Source organism: Sus scrofa, chromosome 2, assembly GCF_000003025.6.
Source record: "Sus scrofa isolate TJ Tabasco breed Duroc chromosome 2, Sscrofa11.1, whole genome shotgun sequence".
In the NCBI taxonomy this organism is placed as follows: domain Eukaryota; kingdom Metazoa; phylum Chordata; class Mammalia; order Artiodactyla; family Suidae; genus Sus; species Sus scrofa.
Window position 1 is genome coordinate 9,627,732 of NC_010444.4, and position 17,876 is coordinate 9,645,607.

At 58.4% G+C, this 17,876-nt stretch overlaps 1 protein-coding gene and 1 long non-coding RNA gene across 2 annotated transcripts in view; one reads left to right on the forward strand and one right to left on the reverse strand.

Annotated features, from left to right (window-relative positions):
* FADS2 (fatty acid desaturase 2) overlaps positions 6,210 to 17,876 on the reverse strand; it is a 32,726-nt gene continuing 21,059 nt past the window's right edge. Inside the window, 7 exon segments of the mRNA NM_001171750.1 lie at positions 6,210 to 6,380; positions 6,661 to 6,786; positions 7,234 to 7,313; positions 7,650 to 7,746; positions 7,968 to 8,065; positions 13,822 to 13,898; positions 14,264 to 14,324. Coding sequence (NP_001165221.1) covers positions 6,329 to 6,380; positions 6,661 to 6,786; positions 7,234 to 7,313; positions 7,650 to 7,746; positions 7,968 to 8,065; positions 13,822 to 13,898; positions 14,264 to 14,324 — 591 coding nt within the window. The 3' untranslated portion in view covers positions 6,210 to 6,328.
* On the forward strand, positions 10,757 to 17,435 carry LOC106509334. The gene is made up of 3 exons (XR_001306776.2): positions 10,757 to 11,058; positions 11,871 to 11,876; positions 17,423 to 17,435. It is a non-coding gene; the product is annotated as an uncharacterized LOC106509334 (long non-coding RNA).

The following is a 17,876-nucleotide window of genomic DNA, read 5'->3' on the forward strand; positions in this document are numbered from 1 at the left end:
CATCGCACCAGTGGGGGGGTCCAGCCTGCCTGTGCTCGGTGGCCCACAGGAGGTGGCACCAAGCTCCCCTATGCCCGCCTGGGGCCAGGTGCCTGCCTACAGTTGCTGCAGTGACGCATTCAAGCAGGACGCCTGGGAAGTGGCTGTTTCTGTCCCTGGAGTCTGAGAGCAGGGCGCTGTCCTTCACTAAGCCTTGGGCTCCTCATCTGGAAATTGGCCTGTGGTCTTTGGACACTTCTGGGGAGACCTCTGAGTTTCCTCGGGGCCTCCTGAAGGTGGGAAGAAGAGAGAGCTGGGCTGCTGGACCCCTCTGCTCCCAGTACCCACACGCTTCAGCAGCTCCAAGCTGAGCGAAAGGCTTCATTGAAGAAACATCAGTCACTTAAAAAAAAAAAAAAAAAGTTCCCTGTGTGGCACAGTGGAAGCAAATCCAACTAGGAACCATGAGGTTGCGGGTTTGATCCCTGGCTTCATTCAGTGGGTTAAGGATCCGGTGTTGCCGTGAGCTATGGTGTAGGTCACAGAAGCAGCTCTGGTGTAGGCTGGTGGCTACAGCTCCGATTCAACCCCTAGCCTGGGAACCTCCATATGCCTCAGGTGCAACACTGAAAAGCAAAAAAAAAAAAAAAAAAAAAAAGAAATGCTGAGCTAGGATGTCTCCTAGGGACTTTGTGGAGCTGGTGGGAGCCTGAATCTACCCACAGGCTGTAGCACTGCCCCCCTACTCGTTATCAGGGCTCCCATGGGCCCTGTGTTCCCTACTGGAGATGAAAGAGGTGGAGAGACTGAGGTTCTGTTCTGTCTGTCTGGGGACACCATCCAGCCCCACCTCACACAACTTCCACCCTGCTTTTCTCTGGAATCTGGGCCTCCCCAGGGAGAAAGTCCTGCCTCTGCCTGGACTCCAGGCTCTGTGACCTTGGAAATTATGCAACCTCTTTGTGTGGTGGTATGACCTCTTAGGGTGATGGAAGATAAAAGAAAAAGCTCTTTGCTCAGGGCCTCCAGGGGCAATAGGGCATAGAGGCTTATTTAAAAATATTTTGCACACAATCCACTGCCCTGGGGCCATCACCTCCTCTTACCTGGGACAGCACCTGGCTGCCTCAGAGCCTGTTTTGCCCTTGAAACTTTCTCCCCGCCTTGAAAGCAAACTCCTTATGTCCAGAGCAAGTCCCACTTCCAAGGCCCCTGCACAGGGAGTTCTCTTTGCAGGAGTCCCCCTTCCTGTGGCTACCTGCTGACTCCTGGCGTCTGTGGCCCTGGGATGGCATCCCCCTGAGCAGACGGTCAGTGCTTTTCCTGCAGTGACTCTGGATGCCCTTATTAGGGAAATATTAACACCCTGGACTCAGGGGCAGCGGGGGCTCTCCCAGCGGGAATGTTGAGCTTGCAGCGCCACCTATGGGCGCATAGAGTATCTGCACCAATGTGGGGCAGGCCGCGCTCCGTGCTGCCCCTGGTGGTGGCCGAGGGCAATGCGCCCTCACGATTGCAAATAGGTTAACTTGTTTAGATAGTAACTTGCTTAGAGGATCATTGGGGAGGCCCCCCACTCTAGAGCCTGCAGTCTCCAAGCCCCCCACCCCATTCCTGCCACTAGTTCTCCTGGATACTTGCTTTGCACCAGGTGATTTGGAAGGAAGACCCAATGCCTTCAGAATTCAAAGAAACATTTACAATAGCAAAGGACTGTTGAGACATTATTTTTATTTCTTGGCCACATCCATGGTATGAGGAAGTTCCCAAGCCAAGGACCAAACCCATGCCACAGCAGTGACAACATCAGATCCTTAACCTGTTGCACTACCAGGGAACTCTCAAGAGACATAATCTTTAAATCCTAGCATCCTGAGTGTCTGCTTGTGCAGTTTCTGCATGGTCCAGTCTGGCTAGAAATGTAAAATCCATCCAAAAGAGCATAGGAGTGGAGTTTTTGTCATGGCGCAGCAGATACAATCCGACTAGAACCATGAGGTTGCGGGTTCGATCCCTGGCCTAGTGGGTTAAGGATCGGGCGTTGCCCGGAGCTGCAGTGTAGGTCTGACGCGGCTTGGATCTGGTGTTGCTGTGGCTGTGGTGTAGGCCGGCAGCTGTAGCTCCAATTCAGTCCCTAACCTGGGAACCTCCATGAGCTGTGGGTGCGGCCCTTAAAAAAAAAAAAAAAAAGCACACAGTTCTGGACCGGGGCATGCCTTCCTGCTTCAGGATTCAGTTTCTTCATAAATGGGTGTAGACACTCCCCAGATCCACGGCTAATCATTCCCATCTTGAACCCAGACCAGGGCATCTTTGAGAAGCTGCCTCCTATCCAGAGAGGCACAACTCTCCTGGATGGCATGGCAGGGACAGCTGGAGTCCTGACTGCCCCAAGGTGGTGTCACTTGACAGCTATCACCTGTCACCCAGAGGGCAGCCTGCATCCAGGCCCGGGTAACTGCCACCTCAGCCCTGCCCCTCTCACCAAAGGCCTCTCTCTCCTCCCAATGGGCCAAGAGGGTCTGAGCGTCCTGCTGGATGACTAAGGAATTTGCCAGGCCACTGATGACCTCTGAGGTGCCAGGGTTGCCACCCAGCCCAGGCTGCTCTGCCAGCCCCTCCTCTGGGCCTGGCATTTGGCACATGCCCTATGCCACCCACAAAGCTGCCACCCTGTGATCAGGGCAGCCACCTCACCAGGGGTGAGCTCTTGTCCCCTCCATAGGGACTAATTCCTGGCACATCCCTGCTCCCACCACCCAGCTGCTGGCTCTCTGGGGAGTGGTCTGACCTTTGACACGATGGGGTGGGAGGAGCCCTGGGTCTGGGAAACAGGCTTCCCTTGCAAAGGACTGAGTGGCCTCAGGCCTGTCCTCCCCCACCCCCCACCCGGCCTGTTTCCTCACCTGCGAATGGAGCTCTGGTCCTGTGACCACTCAGGGCCTTGCAGGTTAGGGTCATGACATTGGCAGAGGGTGGGAATCATAGGTGCCCTCCATTCTGTGTTGACCAAGAGCCTCAGTAGAGTATGGGGACAGAAGGAGCAGTGGGACAGAGAGCAGGTATGGGGGGGGTCCCTGGTTCTGGCCCCAAGGGTAGTACTCCAGGGCAAGCGGGGACTCAGGTGGGGAAAATCCAGGTGGCCATCAACCTGGGCTAGGTCTTACTTGGTGCCCTCACAGCTGCTGCAGTCCTCCCCGCCACCCTCCCCATCCTGGGATCCCGGTTGTCACTGGTGATGGACCCCAGATTTCCAGCTAGCAGGAATGGAGGTGTGTGTGTGTGTGTGTGTGTGGCTGTGCCATCCTGGGAGTCAGGGTGCCAGCCTAGGCAGGAGGCAGAACACAGGCACAGGTAAGAGGGATGGAAGACCCAAGTCCTTCCAGACTCTAATGGGTGTCCAGGCAGAGCAAGGCCAAGGGCTCACAGGTGTTGAGAGAGACAGCATCTTTGGATCCCTGTAGCCCAGTCCCTTCACTGTACAAATAGGGAGACTAGGCGTTCCCGCTTGGCGCCATGGGATTGGTGGCATCTCTGCAGAGCTGGGACGAAGGTTCAATGCCCGGCCCAGCGCAATGGGTTAAGGATCTGGCATTGCCACAGTTGCAGTGTAGATCGCAACTGTGGCTCAGATCTGATTCCTGGCCTGGAAACTCCATGTGCCACGGGGAAGCCAAAAAAAAAAAAAAAACAAAAAACGAAAGAAAAAAACAAATGGGGAGATTGGAGCCTAGAAGGCTGGGAAGGGTGAAGGACTCACCCAAGGCCATTCAGTGAGTCTCCTGGTTCAAGGTTTCTGGAATCCTAGGTCCTATTACAGAGTCCCTGTGCCCACTGGGGACTCACACACAGCTCTTCCTTGGATCAGCTGGCTGTCCCATGCCAGCTATACTGAGATCACAGGCAAAGCAAGAGGGAAGGACAAGGGGCAATTCTGGAGCCCTGCCCGGCCCCAGCAATGTCAGGAGGGGAGCCCTTGAGGTGCTGGCCCCCTGAACCTCTTGGCCCTTCCATGGCACACCCAGCTTGACCTGTGAGCCCACAGGCAGGTGAGATCAGACAGCAGGGTGGGGACCACTGGGAGGCAAACTGCACAAGTGCCCCTGGCATGTTCCTTTGGATGCTCTGCAGGCTTGAGGGGTCAGACAGACCTAGGACCCAGTCTCCGTGCCATTGTCTATGAGCTGGTGATGCTGGGCTGGATGGCAGGTGCAGAGGCCACGAGCCACACAAGTCTCCAGGGCTTCCCTCGGCACCCTCTGAGACTCTGCCCTGCGCACTCGGGGCACTGACCGGGTCCAGGAACAGTAGCGCACTGACCGGCCACGGGCACAGGTAGGGGGAGTCCGGCAGAAGCCAGCTGACATGAGCTTGTGGCCAGACCAAGAGGAGGAGAGGCACAGGGAATGAGAATGGCAGGAAGGTGGCCTGAGCCAACTCCTTGTTCTCCAGAGACCTTCCATTACGGCTCTAGAGGCATTGGGTTTCCTAGAGCTGCGGAAAGTCCCCAGAAAGAGGAAGAAGGGCCCATTCATTTGGGTCAGTTGCACAAAATTCCTGGCTGCTGGGCACTTCAGAGAAGAGGAAGTTGTCTCCCAAGCAGAGGTGCAGGGTTGGGGCGGGTGCAGGGTTGAGGTGGGTGCCAAGAGGAAAAGAGCTCTGTCCCGACCCCACCTGACACCACACCTAGCATCCGCGTGCAGGGCCTGCAGAAGCACGAGGCCGGGGCTGATCAAGGAAGTGAGAATAAAATTACTTCATTTATTTCCAAAATTGTAGGGGAGGAGAAGCCACATGATAAAAATTCAGATCCGTTCCCTATGGATCCCTTCTGCCTCTGGGAAGGGACAGTGGCCCTCAGGGCCCGCGTGTTCTCAGCAAGGGCCTCAGGCGGGGGCCCTTGCTGCCATGGCGACCCGATGGTCCGGTCCCTCCTGGCTGGTCTGCGCTGGTTCCCGCCCTCCCCTCCCCGGGAGCTACATACTGGTTAGTGGGTTAATTTCCAAACGCAGCAGCTCCCAGCAGCACCAGGCTCCCCACCCTCCCCTTTCACCTTCCTGTCCCCTCGGCTGCCCGGCCTCCGGCCCCAACCCCTTCTGGTCTCACTAGGTCCCCCCCAAACCCCCAGCTCCTCCAGGATTCCTTCCCTCTCTGCCCCAGGGCGCTTCTGACAGGACCTGCGTGGTCTCAGTGAGGGAGCCCCGCTCAGCCCCCTGGGGGGCCTGGGAGGCTGCGAGGGGCAGGTGGTAACAGGCAGATTGTCACAAGGACCAGTGCCCCTGCCACCCCCACCCCCCCAAGCGTATCTGCAGCAGAAGGTTAAAATACCAGTAAAAGACACAAAAGCGTGGAAGACCGTCGAAGAGCGTTTCCACAGGGGCAGCCCCAACACCAGCAGGTGCTGTGTGGAAGCCCCTGGGCTCCAGCGCCCTCTTGCGGCCTGGAGGGCCCGAGTCCGCCTGCGCCAAGCGGCCAGGGACCGGCTGGCACTGTTTGGCAGGTGGGGGGGCACTTTGGGGAAGGGTCCGATTGTTACAGAATCTTAGGCATCCCTCCCAACCAGGACAAACGTCTGAACCTGGATGGGGGGATAGGGCCGAGCCTACAGGCCGGCTGACCCCGACCTGGCTGTGGCTTCTGCGGAGCCATTCTGTGTCCTCGCCCCCTTGGACCCCAGGTCACAGGCTCTGGAGGTGGGAAGAGAGCGGCATGGAAGGGCCCGAGCCCGAAGCCCTGGGTCAGAGGGCTCCGGAAGGGCCGCGAGGACACTTCTCTGGGCGCCAAGGCCGGCGCTAGCTGCACTGCAGGCAAAGGGAGCCTGGGGTGAGGGCCAGGGGCCCTGGACATCCGAAGAGAAAGTGGGGCCTGCAGGGATACCCCAAGTACAGATCCCTGGGGGTGGGAGACCCCGCATGGAGCACGGCCACCCCGCAGGTGGGCCGCAGGCAGAGAGGGCGGAGCCAGGCCTGCAGGGTCAGGGAGCAGGCCAGGACCCCACCCCATGGACCTCAAGAGAGGGTGGTGGGAGGCATGGGGGCCGGGGTGAGGGTGGAGGGGTTGGTCACAGGCTGCGCCTGTGCTCCTCTGCTCTGGCGGATGCTTAGGGGCAGAGGGTGGAGGCAGGGATGCGAGTCCCTGGCTCTGTGCTCCTGGGCCAGGAGGGCCCCAGGAGCAAGGCATGAAAGGCAGTGAAACCAGAGAGCCAAACAGGAAAGACCAAAACAGGAGTCTGGGAGCCAGCGTGTACCGGAGCCCCACGACCCCCCTCAGGACAAAACCCCACCCTTCCCTTCGGCCCGTCACCCCCTCCTGCTCCCCCTTCCCCGTGGGTGCCCCGAGGGCTGCAGCTTCATTTGTGGAGGTAGGCATCCAGCCACAGCTGCCCTGACTTCCTCAGGGACCTGGGAAGAGAGGGGGTTAGGGGCCGTCAGCGACAGGACGAGAGGAGCCAGGAGTCCGAGGGAGTGGGGAGCTGGGAGTGTGGGGGGGTCTCCTTTCAGCTCTCAACCAGGGGTCTGTCTGCAGGGCTGCTAGCTCAGGGCTCCCCGGGGGACCCCCGCCCCCCATAGAAGGACCAAGAGAGGCAATTCCTAGTGACAGAGGGCCTGGCGGGGCACCAGTGCCACTCTCTGCTAGGGGTGGTCCCCTCCCTGTGCCCCAGTGCCCATGACCCCCCCTTACCCGATGATGTCCATCAGGGCCCTTAGCAGCGGCTTTTCCTGGTACTCAATGCCATGCTTGGCACACAGGGACTTCACCAGCGGGGCAATCTTGTGCAAGTTGTGCCGGGGCATGGTGGGGAAGAGGCTAGGGGGGTGGGGGCTGAGCGTGAGGGGGTCCACCTCTTCTCCAGGCCCACACGGAGGCCCTGCCCACCTCTCCCTGTGTGCCCACGGGGGTGGCTGGCATGTGGAGAGGGGAGAGCTGGGCCCTGGGTTCGCTGGCAATAAAGGGACGGATCCCCCTGCTTTGCTAGACTCCCAGGATCAAGCGAGATGGCCAGCCGCATGTGAGGGGGTAGCTGTCCCTTTGACCATGTGGCACAGGGCACAAGAGCCCCTCTCCTGATTTCAGAGGCACTGGGGCAGCTCTAGGGCCAGTGGGGGGACCTCACTGGAGAAGAGAGAATGAGGCAGCCCCCACCTACTGCCCTCTGCCCAGGTGGGGTTGGTTAGTGCCCATCTTCCTCCCACTGTATGCCCTCCTGCCCCCTTGCCTCACCACACCACACCCTGTCAGCCACGCTGCACTCACTGGTGCTCAATCTGGAAGTTGAGGTGCCCGCTGAACCAGTCATTGAAAAAGGACTGCTCCACGTTGCAGGTGGCTGCCAGCTGTCGGGGAGAGAAGATGAATGGCCTGGGAGCAAAGGCACAAAGGGCCCACCTCCTTCCCACAAGGCCCAGCCTGACCCAGGTCTCATGCTCTGCCCTGAGTCCTCAGCCTGCTCAGGTTCCCCACTGGTCCCTCCAAAAGGTCCCTGCCACCCTTTCTTGCCCAGCCCTGCGCCCCCCAGTGGAAGGACACAGGCAGCCCCAGGGAAGCGCAGGATGGCACCAGGCCCCCTGGGCAGCCAAGTTCCCTGGGGTGGGGAGGTGGGGGGGCTGAAGACATGGACCTTGGGTCCAGGCTCCCGCAGGGCCCCAGTGGCCAATTCTGGCCACCCTCACCTGGGTGCTGAACCAGTCGCGGTAGGGCTCGCGGTCAATCTCCATGACAATGTGGTTCATCTGTGTGACCCACACAAACCAGTGGCTCTCCAGGAACCTGGAAGGGAGTGTGGCTCAGTGCTGGAGCCTGGCGGGCTCAGTCTCCGAGGGGCCTGGGCATCTGTGCGGGCAGAGCCTCTCCCCACCCCAAGCAGCCCAGGGCGGGCGTGGGGGCAAGCAGAGCCCCTGAACCTTTCCTCGTGGGGCCCTCACGTCAAAGCCCCCATCAGAGCCAGGGCTCCAGGGCCCGGGGATTATGAACCAGCAGAGCTCAGGCACCTGATAAAGTTGAGGAAAAGAATGGCTCCCAGGACACCGTAGAAAGGGCTGAAGGTGATGAAGAAACGGGCATAGTAGCTGAAGGCCCAGGCCAAGTCCTGCGGGAGAGAGACAGTTAGACGCGGGGGTGCCCCACCCTCCCTGGCACCACGTCCCAGCCACAGGTGTGTGCACAGCACCTTCCGCCAAGAAACCCTAGCGGGCCTCTCAGAAGCTGGGCACTGGGCCCAGGGAGGAGGCACACACCTGCCCGGGCAGGGTGTGCGCGGCTGACTGTCTAGGGAGCTGCTGGGTGTTTTAGCAGCAGGAAGGGGGCTGCATGCTCAGCGCGGAGGGAAACAGGGACGCGGACCAGCAGATGCCAGCCATGAGGAGGGGCCGGGAGTCAGCAGCTCATTTGTGGTGGTCCAGGGATTCTGAAGGTTCTCCCTGACCCCTGCAGGCTCACAAACTGCTCACGGGCACCTGGGTCTCCGACCCGGACCCTCCCTCCAGCACCACAAAGGCCAGGGCCAGCATCCATCGCCCATCTCAGAGCCCGCCCAGTGGCTTCAGACACCGCTGGCCCTCTTCCCACACCAGTCTCCTTCCTCCCTTCCTGGGCAAGCACCTCCCCCAGCTGCCCCCCTCCCCGGCCCCCCCGACTGCTCCGCATCCATGGCAACCAGAGCGCCAACCATGCTTAGCTCCTCGCAGATTCTACCTTCCCCCGCGAAGCCCTCCCATCCCACCCAGAGTAGCCCTCCGGGATTGGGAACCGCTCTCTGCTCAGCTGCCTGACCCAGCTTCTTCTGACCTCAGGGCCTTTGCACGGTTTCCTCTCCCCCATCATTTCTCCCCAGAGACTCTTTGCGGGAGTGACTAGAGCGCAGGCTCCAGGTCAGGCTGCTGCCGGCGTTAATTACAGCTCCATCCAGTTCTGTGTAGCCGTAGGTAATTTTCTGAGCTGTGCCTCAATTCCTCCATCTCCAGGGTGGGAAAAGAATATCCCTCCCCACCACCCCCAGGGGTCTCCACGGTTTCAAAGTGTGGCAACAATAAGCACGGTCCGAAAGCAGGCGATCCAATGACTCCATCCCGGTCCCTGCAGCACTTAGCTACCTAGAGATCTTCCTAAGATGCAGATTGGATCGTGCCACTGTCATGCTCAAAGCCATCTTGGGCCTCCTTCCTGCCAGGGATGGAGGATAAAATCCAGCCCCTCAGTAGGACACACGGACACCTCACATGCCTGCGCACTGACCTGGCCTCACCTGCAGCCAGTCTCTCGCCCTGTTCGCCCCCCGGCTAGAATCTGCTGCAATGTCTGTGTCTGGCTGTATCCACCTGGAGGCTCCTCTGTCCCTTATCTGCTCAGCGACCTCATCCTTCAAAAGAACTCTGTTCAGTTAAGCTCCACAAACATTCAGTGAATGCCTTCCCTGTGCCAGAGGCTGAGTTAGGTGCTGGGGTTAAAAAGGAGGTCCTTCAGAAGCCCGGCGTCTGGAAGGATAGACTTACGGAGACCCCTTTGATATGATACAGATGGAAGGGCCCAGGGGGTTACAGGGGTGATGGGAGCGTGGCCCATGTCGGGCGGTCTTGACATGATTCCGATTTAGGAAGAGCCTCCACGAGAAAGTGATGCCCGAGGTGGGCTGGGACACACCAGATACCAGCCAAGCAAAGAACAGCGGGATGGATGTTTGCAGAGGGACAATAGGAAGAAAAGCCCAGCGCCGCGAGTGAGCAGGGGTGGTGTTTGCATACGGATTATAGGCTCCCTGTAGTCCAGCCCAAGGGCTGGAGGTGGGGGTGGGAGACTGGCACCAGGTCACGTCTGCCTGGAAGAGTGACCTCTACCTCCACCGGCAAGGAAGACCCACGGAGGGCTTTAAATGACAAGAACATAGTCCCACTATGTTGCACTGTTTCCTCTCCCCCATCATTTCTCCCCAGAGACTCTTGGAGTGAGTGATTAGCGCACAGGCTCCAGGTCAGGCTGCTGCCGGCGTTAATTACAGTCCCACTTCTGCTGGGAAGTTCCTGGGGCAGGGACTGAGCCTGTGCCACAGCAGTGACAGCACCAGATGCTTAACTGCTAGGCCGCCAGGGAACTCCCCATTTAGATCTTAAAATAGACCTCTGCCAACTGCAGGTGGGATTGGGTTATTCCAGTGGCCCAGGAATGAAATGATGGGCAGCCCAAACCAGAGACCCGCAGCACTGATGGGGGCGGGTAACAGATTCCAGAACTATTTAGGAGGCAGAGGCAGCTCCATTTGAGGACTGCCTAGTCGTGAGGAATCTTGGCTGGTCCCTGGAGTCACTGCCATCCCTTGAGGAGGAAGGGGGTTGGTGGAGCCATGGGAACGGGAGTCAGAAGGGCCAGCAGCGGGCGGAGGGCAAGACCTCGGAACTAAGGTGATCTCTAAGGGGAAGGGGGAAGCAAATATTTTAAGCTCTGCTCCTACTTTTCTTTCTTTCTCCATTTTTTTTTTTTTTTTCTTTTTCGGCCACTCCTCGGCATATGGAGTTCCCGGGCCAGGAATCAGATCTGAGCTACAATCGAGACCCAATCTGCAGCTGTGGCAACACTGGATCCTTAAACACTGTGCTGGCACCAAGGATTGAACCTGCATCCCAACGCTCCCAAGACACCGCCAATCCTGTTGTGCCACAGCGGGAACACCTCTGCTTCTCCTTTTTTGTTTTGTTTTTGGTCTTTTTGTCTTTTTAGGGCTGTACCCGTGGCACATGGACATTTCCGGGCTGGGGGTCGAATCACACCACAGCTCACGGCAATGCCAGATCCTTAACCCACTGAGCAAGGCCAGGGATCAAACCCTCATCCTCATGGATACTAGTTGGGTTCATTAACCACTGAGCCATGATGGGAACTCCTGCTCCAACTTTTTATCATCTTCATTTTAATTCCCTTTTTGTGTCTGCGGTGCAGCAGCATGCACCTGTCTGTTAATGGAGGGGTCTGCTTATTTTTGCCCAGTGAAGCATGACCATGGGACCACTGGTTTCAGGGGTAAGGGATGGAGGAGATGCAGGAAAAAAGAAGGGGAGGAGACCCAGCAGAGGGGGAGGAGACCCAGCAGAAGTGGGACTTGGAAGCTGACAGCAAAAATTTCAAGAAGGAGCAGTGAGTGGTCTCAGATACGACGGACCCCCAAGAAGTTAAGACCTGGGAAACACCCCAAGGATGCAGCCACTGGCAATGCTGGCTGGATAATTCTCAGCGGAGGTGGGGGCTGTCCTGTGCGTGATAGAATGTTTGGCAGCCTCCCTAGACAGAAGCCCAATAGATGCCAGTAGCACCTCATCCCCTATCCCCACCCTGTCCGAAGTTGTGACAATCAAAAATGTCTCCAGTGGAGTCCCCGCTGTGGCGCAGTGGGTTAAGAATCCAGCCACAATGGCTCAGGTTGCTGCAGAGATATGGGTTTGATCCCTGGCTGGGTGCAGTGGGTTAAAGGATCCAGCAAAGCTGGATGTGGCTCGGATTCAATCCCTGGCTCGGAACTTCCCTATGCCACGGGCGCAGCCAAAAAAGGAGACGAAGCATCTCTAGGTATGGCCAGATGGCCCATCAGAATTGCCCTTATGGAGGACCACTGGCCCGGGTCACCGCTGCCCTTGGCAACTACGCTCAGTGTTCGCTGAGAAAACCACAGCACAGGGCAGGCCTCTGCCCCCTGCAGGCCCTTAGGCGGAGCGCTGGGTCGGCGCCAAGCCTGGTTGCAGTGTGGCTCCTGTTCTGTAGAAGGAGCCCAAGCTTGAACCCTAATCCCCGATCACATTTCCCTGGCTGTGCCACCTGATCCAATTCAGCCTCAGAGTCCGATTCCTTTTCCGGTGTCCCCAGGTAATGCTTTGTTCCTTAGGGAACAAACACGGTCCCCCCCCCAAAAGGGGGGGGTTAAATATTCATGTCAGAAGTCCTCTTGCCAGAGAAGCAAATGAAAGCCCCCCCAGCAGCAGCATCATGGTCCTTTTTTAAAGCTGTGACTCCTTCCAGGGCCCAGGTAAGCCCTGGTGGAAAGAGCAGTCACCACAGGGGCAGGAGATCTGGGTTCAAATTCCCAGCACTTAACTGATCCAGAACCTCCTTCCGGTCCAGAAGGAGGCCTTGCTGGCCAAACAGGGTTAAATGAGACAGGACAGGTGGCAGTGCTTAACTGTTCTTAGAGCACGGCAGGGACCGATTCAAGAGCATGTCCTGGGCATAGGAAAGGTTTTACCAGTGCAGGGCTGGCAGCAACTTCAGAATCCCGCCTCCTCCCCAAACACCTGCTCCTGAGTCCCAGGCCTGGCTGTCTCAGCAGAATCAATGGGCCCCTTTACCCATTATGCCGAGAAAAATATGTAAGACAAAGTACTTCAAAGTCCTTAAAATGCTATGCAAACACAAGGTCCTGTTAGTTGAGAGTGGTGGCCGTGGCATAGGGACGCCTGGTTCTAGTGCCTGCTCAGTGCCACCTTGGGCAAGCCCCAAACGCTCAGAGTCTCAATATCTTCATTTATGAAACTGCATTGTTGTTGTTGTTGTTGTTTTTCTTTGTCAGCCACACCTGAGGCATAGGGAAGTTCCCCAGGCTAGGGATCGAATTTGAGCTGCAGCTGTAGCAACGCCGGATCCTTAACCCACTGCACTGGGCCGGGGATTGAACCTGCACCTCTGCAGTGACTCAGGCTGCTGTAGTTGGATTTTTAACCCACTGTGCCATGCGGGGGACTCCTGAAACTGGGCTTAAAAAAAGAAAAAACAAAACAAAAAAACAGGGAGTTCCTGTTGTGGCTCAGCGGGTTAAGAACCCAACTAGTATCCATGAGGATGCGGGTTCAATCCCTAGCCTTGCTCAGTGGGTTAAGGATCCAGCACTGCCGGAAGTTGCAGTGTAGGTCGCAGACGTGGCTTGGATCTGGCGTTGCTGTGGCTGTGGTGTAGGATGTCAGCTGTGGCGCCCATTCGACCCCTAGCCTGGGAACCTCCATAGGCGTTAGGTACAGCCCTAAAAAGAAAAAAGAAAAAAACAAAAACAAAAACAAAAACTAGGGGTACCTACTAAGCGACCACCTGCTTGGTCCCAAGGGTGGAAACCTGGGCTCTGTCCCCATGAACCCCTCAAACAGGCTCTGCCTAGGGGGACGGCTTCATCCAGGGTAGCCCACCCTCCTCCGCAGAATCACGCCGGCAAATCTACATAAAGCCAAGGACCCCTGTGTGGCCCTCTCCAGGGTCCCTTTCTCTCTCTGGAGGTAGAATCCAGGGATTCCACAAAACCAGGTGTTATGGGCTGGATCTTGTCCTCTGAAAGGAGGACATTGAAGTTGTAACCCCCAGGACCTCACAGCGTGACCTTATCTGGAGACAAGGTCACCGCGGATTGATTCATTTAGATGAGAATTAGCGTGGGCCCTAGGACTCACGCCCCAGCATGGTGAGTCTGCACTTTTAACAGAAGTGCCACTCCGTTTGTGGCACTTTCTTATGCAGCCTCAGCAGACTAAGGGCCCGGCCGCTCTCCACCGACCAGCCGGAGTCCAGTGTGACCCAGTCACGGGGTCTTAGGGGCTGCACGGGGGACACGGGAGGGCAATGGCTGGAGCGGAGCCTTGGCTGGGTGGGCTGCCTGGGACTCATCCCGGCGCCTTCAGGAACTTTCTGAGGGGCTCTGCCAGTGGATGCCCCAAGTTGGGGGGATCTTGAGGGTTGGGTGCTATGCCCTCTCTGGCTCCTGGCATTCTCAGAGCAAGGGATAAGGGGAGAGAGGCCAGACCCCATCCCCCCACCCCCGCAGGTTCCAAAGGTCCACTCGCCCCAGGCACCCCCTCCCCACCCTCCCAGGCCACCTGGACTCACCACCCAGTCTTTACGAACAATCATGGTCATGATAATCTGGTACTGGAAGTACAAGGGGATAAGCACCGGTGGCCCAACTGCAGGACAGCAAGAAAGCAGAGTCACTTGGAGGGGCCCGCCCCACCTGATCAGGGTGAAGGACGGCAGGAGCCAGGGGCAAAACACTGGGATGCCACCTCCCAGGCGGAGGCGGCTGGGGCCCTGGGGCTGGAGCAGGGGGCTGGGAGCAGACGGCACCCACTGGCACCCCACCCAGGGATCACCTACCTCTGGGCCTATGTCCCTTTTCTATCCTGGGCCAGGGCAGTGGGGCGGGGCGTGGGGGTCGCCCAGGATGGCCACAGTGGTCCCTTCTCCTCTGACAGGTCAGGAGGGGAGAGAGATGGCCACACTGGGGTGAGAAGGGGGTCCCGCTGGGGTTGTGGGGTGCCCCGGCACTCACTCAGGAAGAAGTACTCATGCTGGTGGTTGTAAGGCAGGTATTTCAGCTTCTTCTTGCCGTACTGAGAAGAGAGCAGAGATCATGAGCCTCCAGGCCCCCTCAGGCCCCCTAAGCCTCCTGTGCCCTCCTCCTCCGACTCTGCAGCCACTGTCCCTTCCTCCTGCTCAGGAGGTCTCTGTTCCTCTGCACTCCTGGCCGCTCCGGCTAACATGCTCTCAGCCCTCACGGAGTGAGCTGGTGCTGCCAAAGCTGAAGCTCAGGGTCAGGTCACTGCCAAGGCCACTGGAGAAGCGGGCCGGCTGCGATCTGAACCCAAGAAAGCAGACTCAGAGCTCATGCAACAGGCACTAAATAAATGTCTGCTGAGTGAATGTTCAAGAATGCACATGGGGTGGGGGCCTCAAGACACCCAGAGGGAGCTCCTTGGCCAGCCTCCACCCCTTCAGGAGAGAGAAAAACTCCTGGGTCCCCCTGAGGTCCCCTCCCCAGGGGCCCCTGCTCTTTCCAGGCTGAGCCTTTTTTTTTTTCGGTCTTTTTGCCTTTTCTAGGGCAGCACCCATGGCATGTGGAGGTTCTCAGGCTAGGGGTCTAATCGGAGCTGTAGCCACTGGCCTACACCAGAGCCACAGCAACGCCAGATCTGAGCCATGTCTGCAACCTACACCACAGCTCACGGCAACGCCGGATCCTTAAGCCCCTGAGCGAGGCCAGGGATCGAACCCGCAACCTTATGGTTCCTAGTCGGATTTGTTAACCACTGAGCCATGACGTGGACTCTCAGGCTGAGACTTTTCACTCGAGGATGCCAGCAGATCAGAGGAGGCCACCGCATGGATGCTTCAGCCACACCTGGTCACCTGGTCCCAGCCAGGGCCCCCAGACCAAGGGGGGCTGGGAGGGCTGGCTGCATGTGGGCATCCTCACTATACAAAGTGGCTCAGGCCACACTAAGCAGGAGCAAGAGTCGGGGTGGGGCAGCCTCGGGCCCCATAGGGTCCCTGCAGCCCCTTCACTCCAGGATCCGGCCCCCTAGGGACCAGCCCACCCTGATCCTTGGGGACAAACAATGCCACCTGCAGAGGAGCAAGTGCTCTCACCTGCGATGCTGGGGGGCCAGGCAGGGAGCCCAGGCCTGGGCTCTGCCCTCTCACCAGCACTGAGACCCTGCACGAGGCACTTGGCCTGCCTGAGCCCTGTTTGGCATCTAAATCACTGGTGGTTAAGGGCTGCCAGTGAGGAGTTCCCATCATGGCTCAGTGGTTAACGAATCCAACCAGGAACCATGAGGTTGCGGGTTCAATCCCTGGCCTTGCTCAGTGGGTTAAGGATCCGGCGTTGCCATGAGCTGTAGTGTAGGTAGGTCGAAGACGCAGCTCAGATCCCGCGTGGCTGTGGCTATGGCGAAGGCCAGCGGCTACAGCTCCAATTGGACCCCTAGCCTGGGAACCTCCATATGCCGCAGGTGTGGCAAAAAAAAGGAGGAGCCAATGAGAATATGGGCATAAATGCCAGGGGCTGTCTCCTGGGACACGGCCCCTTACCCACCCCACCCCGGCTCCGAAGGTCAGCCACTCTCATCCAGTGATGTCTGTTTCTGCTTGTTACAGCTGGGAGATCAAAGCATGTTACGGCTGGAGAAACCCCGGATGTCCTCAGGGCCAGTGCTCCCGTTCTCCAGGCGAGAGCACTGAGATAGGAGTGACTGCCAAAATCACAGGGAGAGCCCGCAGTCGGGTGGCTGGGAGCAAAGCCAAGCCTATCCCCGGGACATGCATCTTGGCATCAGCAGCCATGGCCACAGGGCCCAAGAGCCATCAGAATCGATCCCTTTGTTCTGTGGGGCCTCCTGTGTCTCAGCAGGGGTCTCCCCATCCCCAGAATGTCGTCTGTTCTTTGCACAAAGGTGTCATTAAGATTGAGGCTGGCCTTGGAGAGGTCCCAGCCGGGGGGACCCCAGACACTCTTGAACAACTTTCCAGAGGAGGAGGGACTAGAGATGCCCCCTGAGTGGCCAGTTGGGTCTGGGGTTCTGGGGAGCTCGTGGGCCACAAAACAGGTTCCTGGGTCCTGCTCTAACCTCCTCCCAGAAACCAGGAAATAGGCCCAGACTTTGTCTGCGGGCTGTTCTGGCCCTAGACGGGAGCGCTCCCCTCCACGTCTCTGCCCTGCAGGTGAACCCACGGGACAGGCCTGGGCCCATAGGACCCTCTTGGGCTGGCCCAGCTCTTCTTGGGGGAGTGAGCACTCAGGGCAGCCCAGGTGGGCTGGAAGAGACCAGAAGTCCCCATAGAAGGACTCAGGCTGGGCGCACCTGGGGAGTTAAATTTTTTTTTTTTTTTTTTTGTCTTTTTGCCCTTTCTGGGGCTGCTCCCGTGGCATATGGAGGTTCTCAGGCTAGGGGTTGAATCGGAGCTGTAGCTGCCAGCCTACACCAGAGCCACAGCTATGCAGGATCTGAGCCGCGTCTGCAACCTACACCTCAGCTCACGGCAATGCTGGATTGTTAACCCACTGAGCAAGGGCAGGGACTGAACCCGCAACCTCACGGTTCCTAGTCGGATTCGTTAACCACTGCGCCACGACGGGAACTTCCCAGAAATAGTCTTAACTTAACCCATTGAGGGAGGCCGGGGATCGAACCTGCATCCTCATGGATCCTAGTCAGGCTTGTCACCACTGAGCCACAACGGGAACGGGGAGAAGGGTTTTAGAATGCACCAAGCCAGGAGGAGGGGCTTCTGGCTTCATAATTCATCAGGAAGCTGGAGAGAGCTAACAAACACACCTAGTGTCCAGCAGGTGGTAGCCCTGGGCAGGGCCCCTGCAGGACCGGGATTGCCCTGGCTGGGAGCCAGACAGTCTGGGTTTTGGATGGTGGTCCTGTCCTTTCTTGCTGTAACCTTGAGCAAATCATATCATCTCTTGGCCTTAGCTGTTCCATCTGTAAAATGGGTTTGATGACAGCTCCTGCCTCATGGTTAAGCAAGGATGAAGTGACGTCCCACGTGCCATGCTCGGCTGTGCTGGGTCCAGTGAAAGTCAGCCTTCCTTTCCCCACCCCGCCGGGGGCTGCCAGCCTGGAGGACCCGCACTCCTCTCCCCTCCCACAGAAGCCTCACCAGCCACAGGCAGAAAGCTCAGGCTGTGGGGGCCCCAGAGAGACCCAGGCAGACACAGCTTCCACTCAAGCTGCGGGCGAGAGTCTGGATGGCTGGTCCAGACCCCAAGGAGATGGCCGCACACGCAGGGCCTGCTTTGATGTGTCCTCTAGCCGAGGCTGAAGGGGACGCAGGCCCAAGGCAGTGGGAGGGGGAGCATGGCCAGCCCTGGTGGCCTGGCTTCCCGGAGGCCCACAACCCTGGACCCCAGCCAGTCCTGAACCCTCCTGTGTTCAGCCTGTTTCAGGGACCACGAGGCCCAGCTGAGGGGGTGCCAGGGGCATGTGCAGGGGACTTTTCAGCATCGGAACAAAATGTCTGAGGCCCGACAAGGGCCAGCCTTGTCCAGTCAGGGTTGGGGGAGGGGAGCAGAGGCCAAGCCCTGCCCCGCCTCTGGGAACTTGCAAACTGGAGCCGCAGAGAAATGAGAAGGACCAAGGCCAGCAGGCATGCGA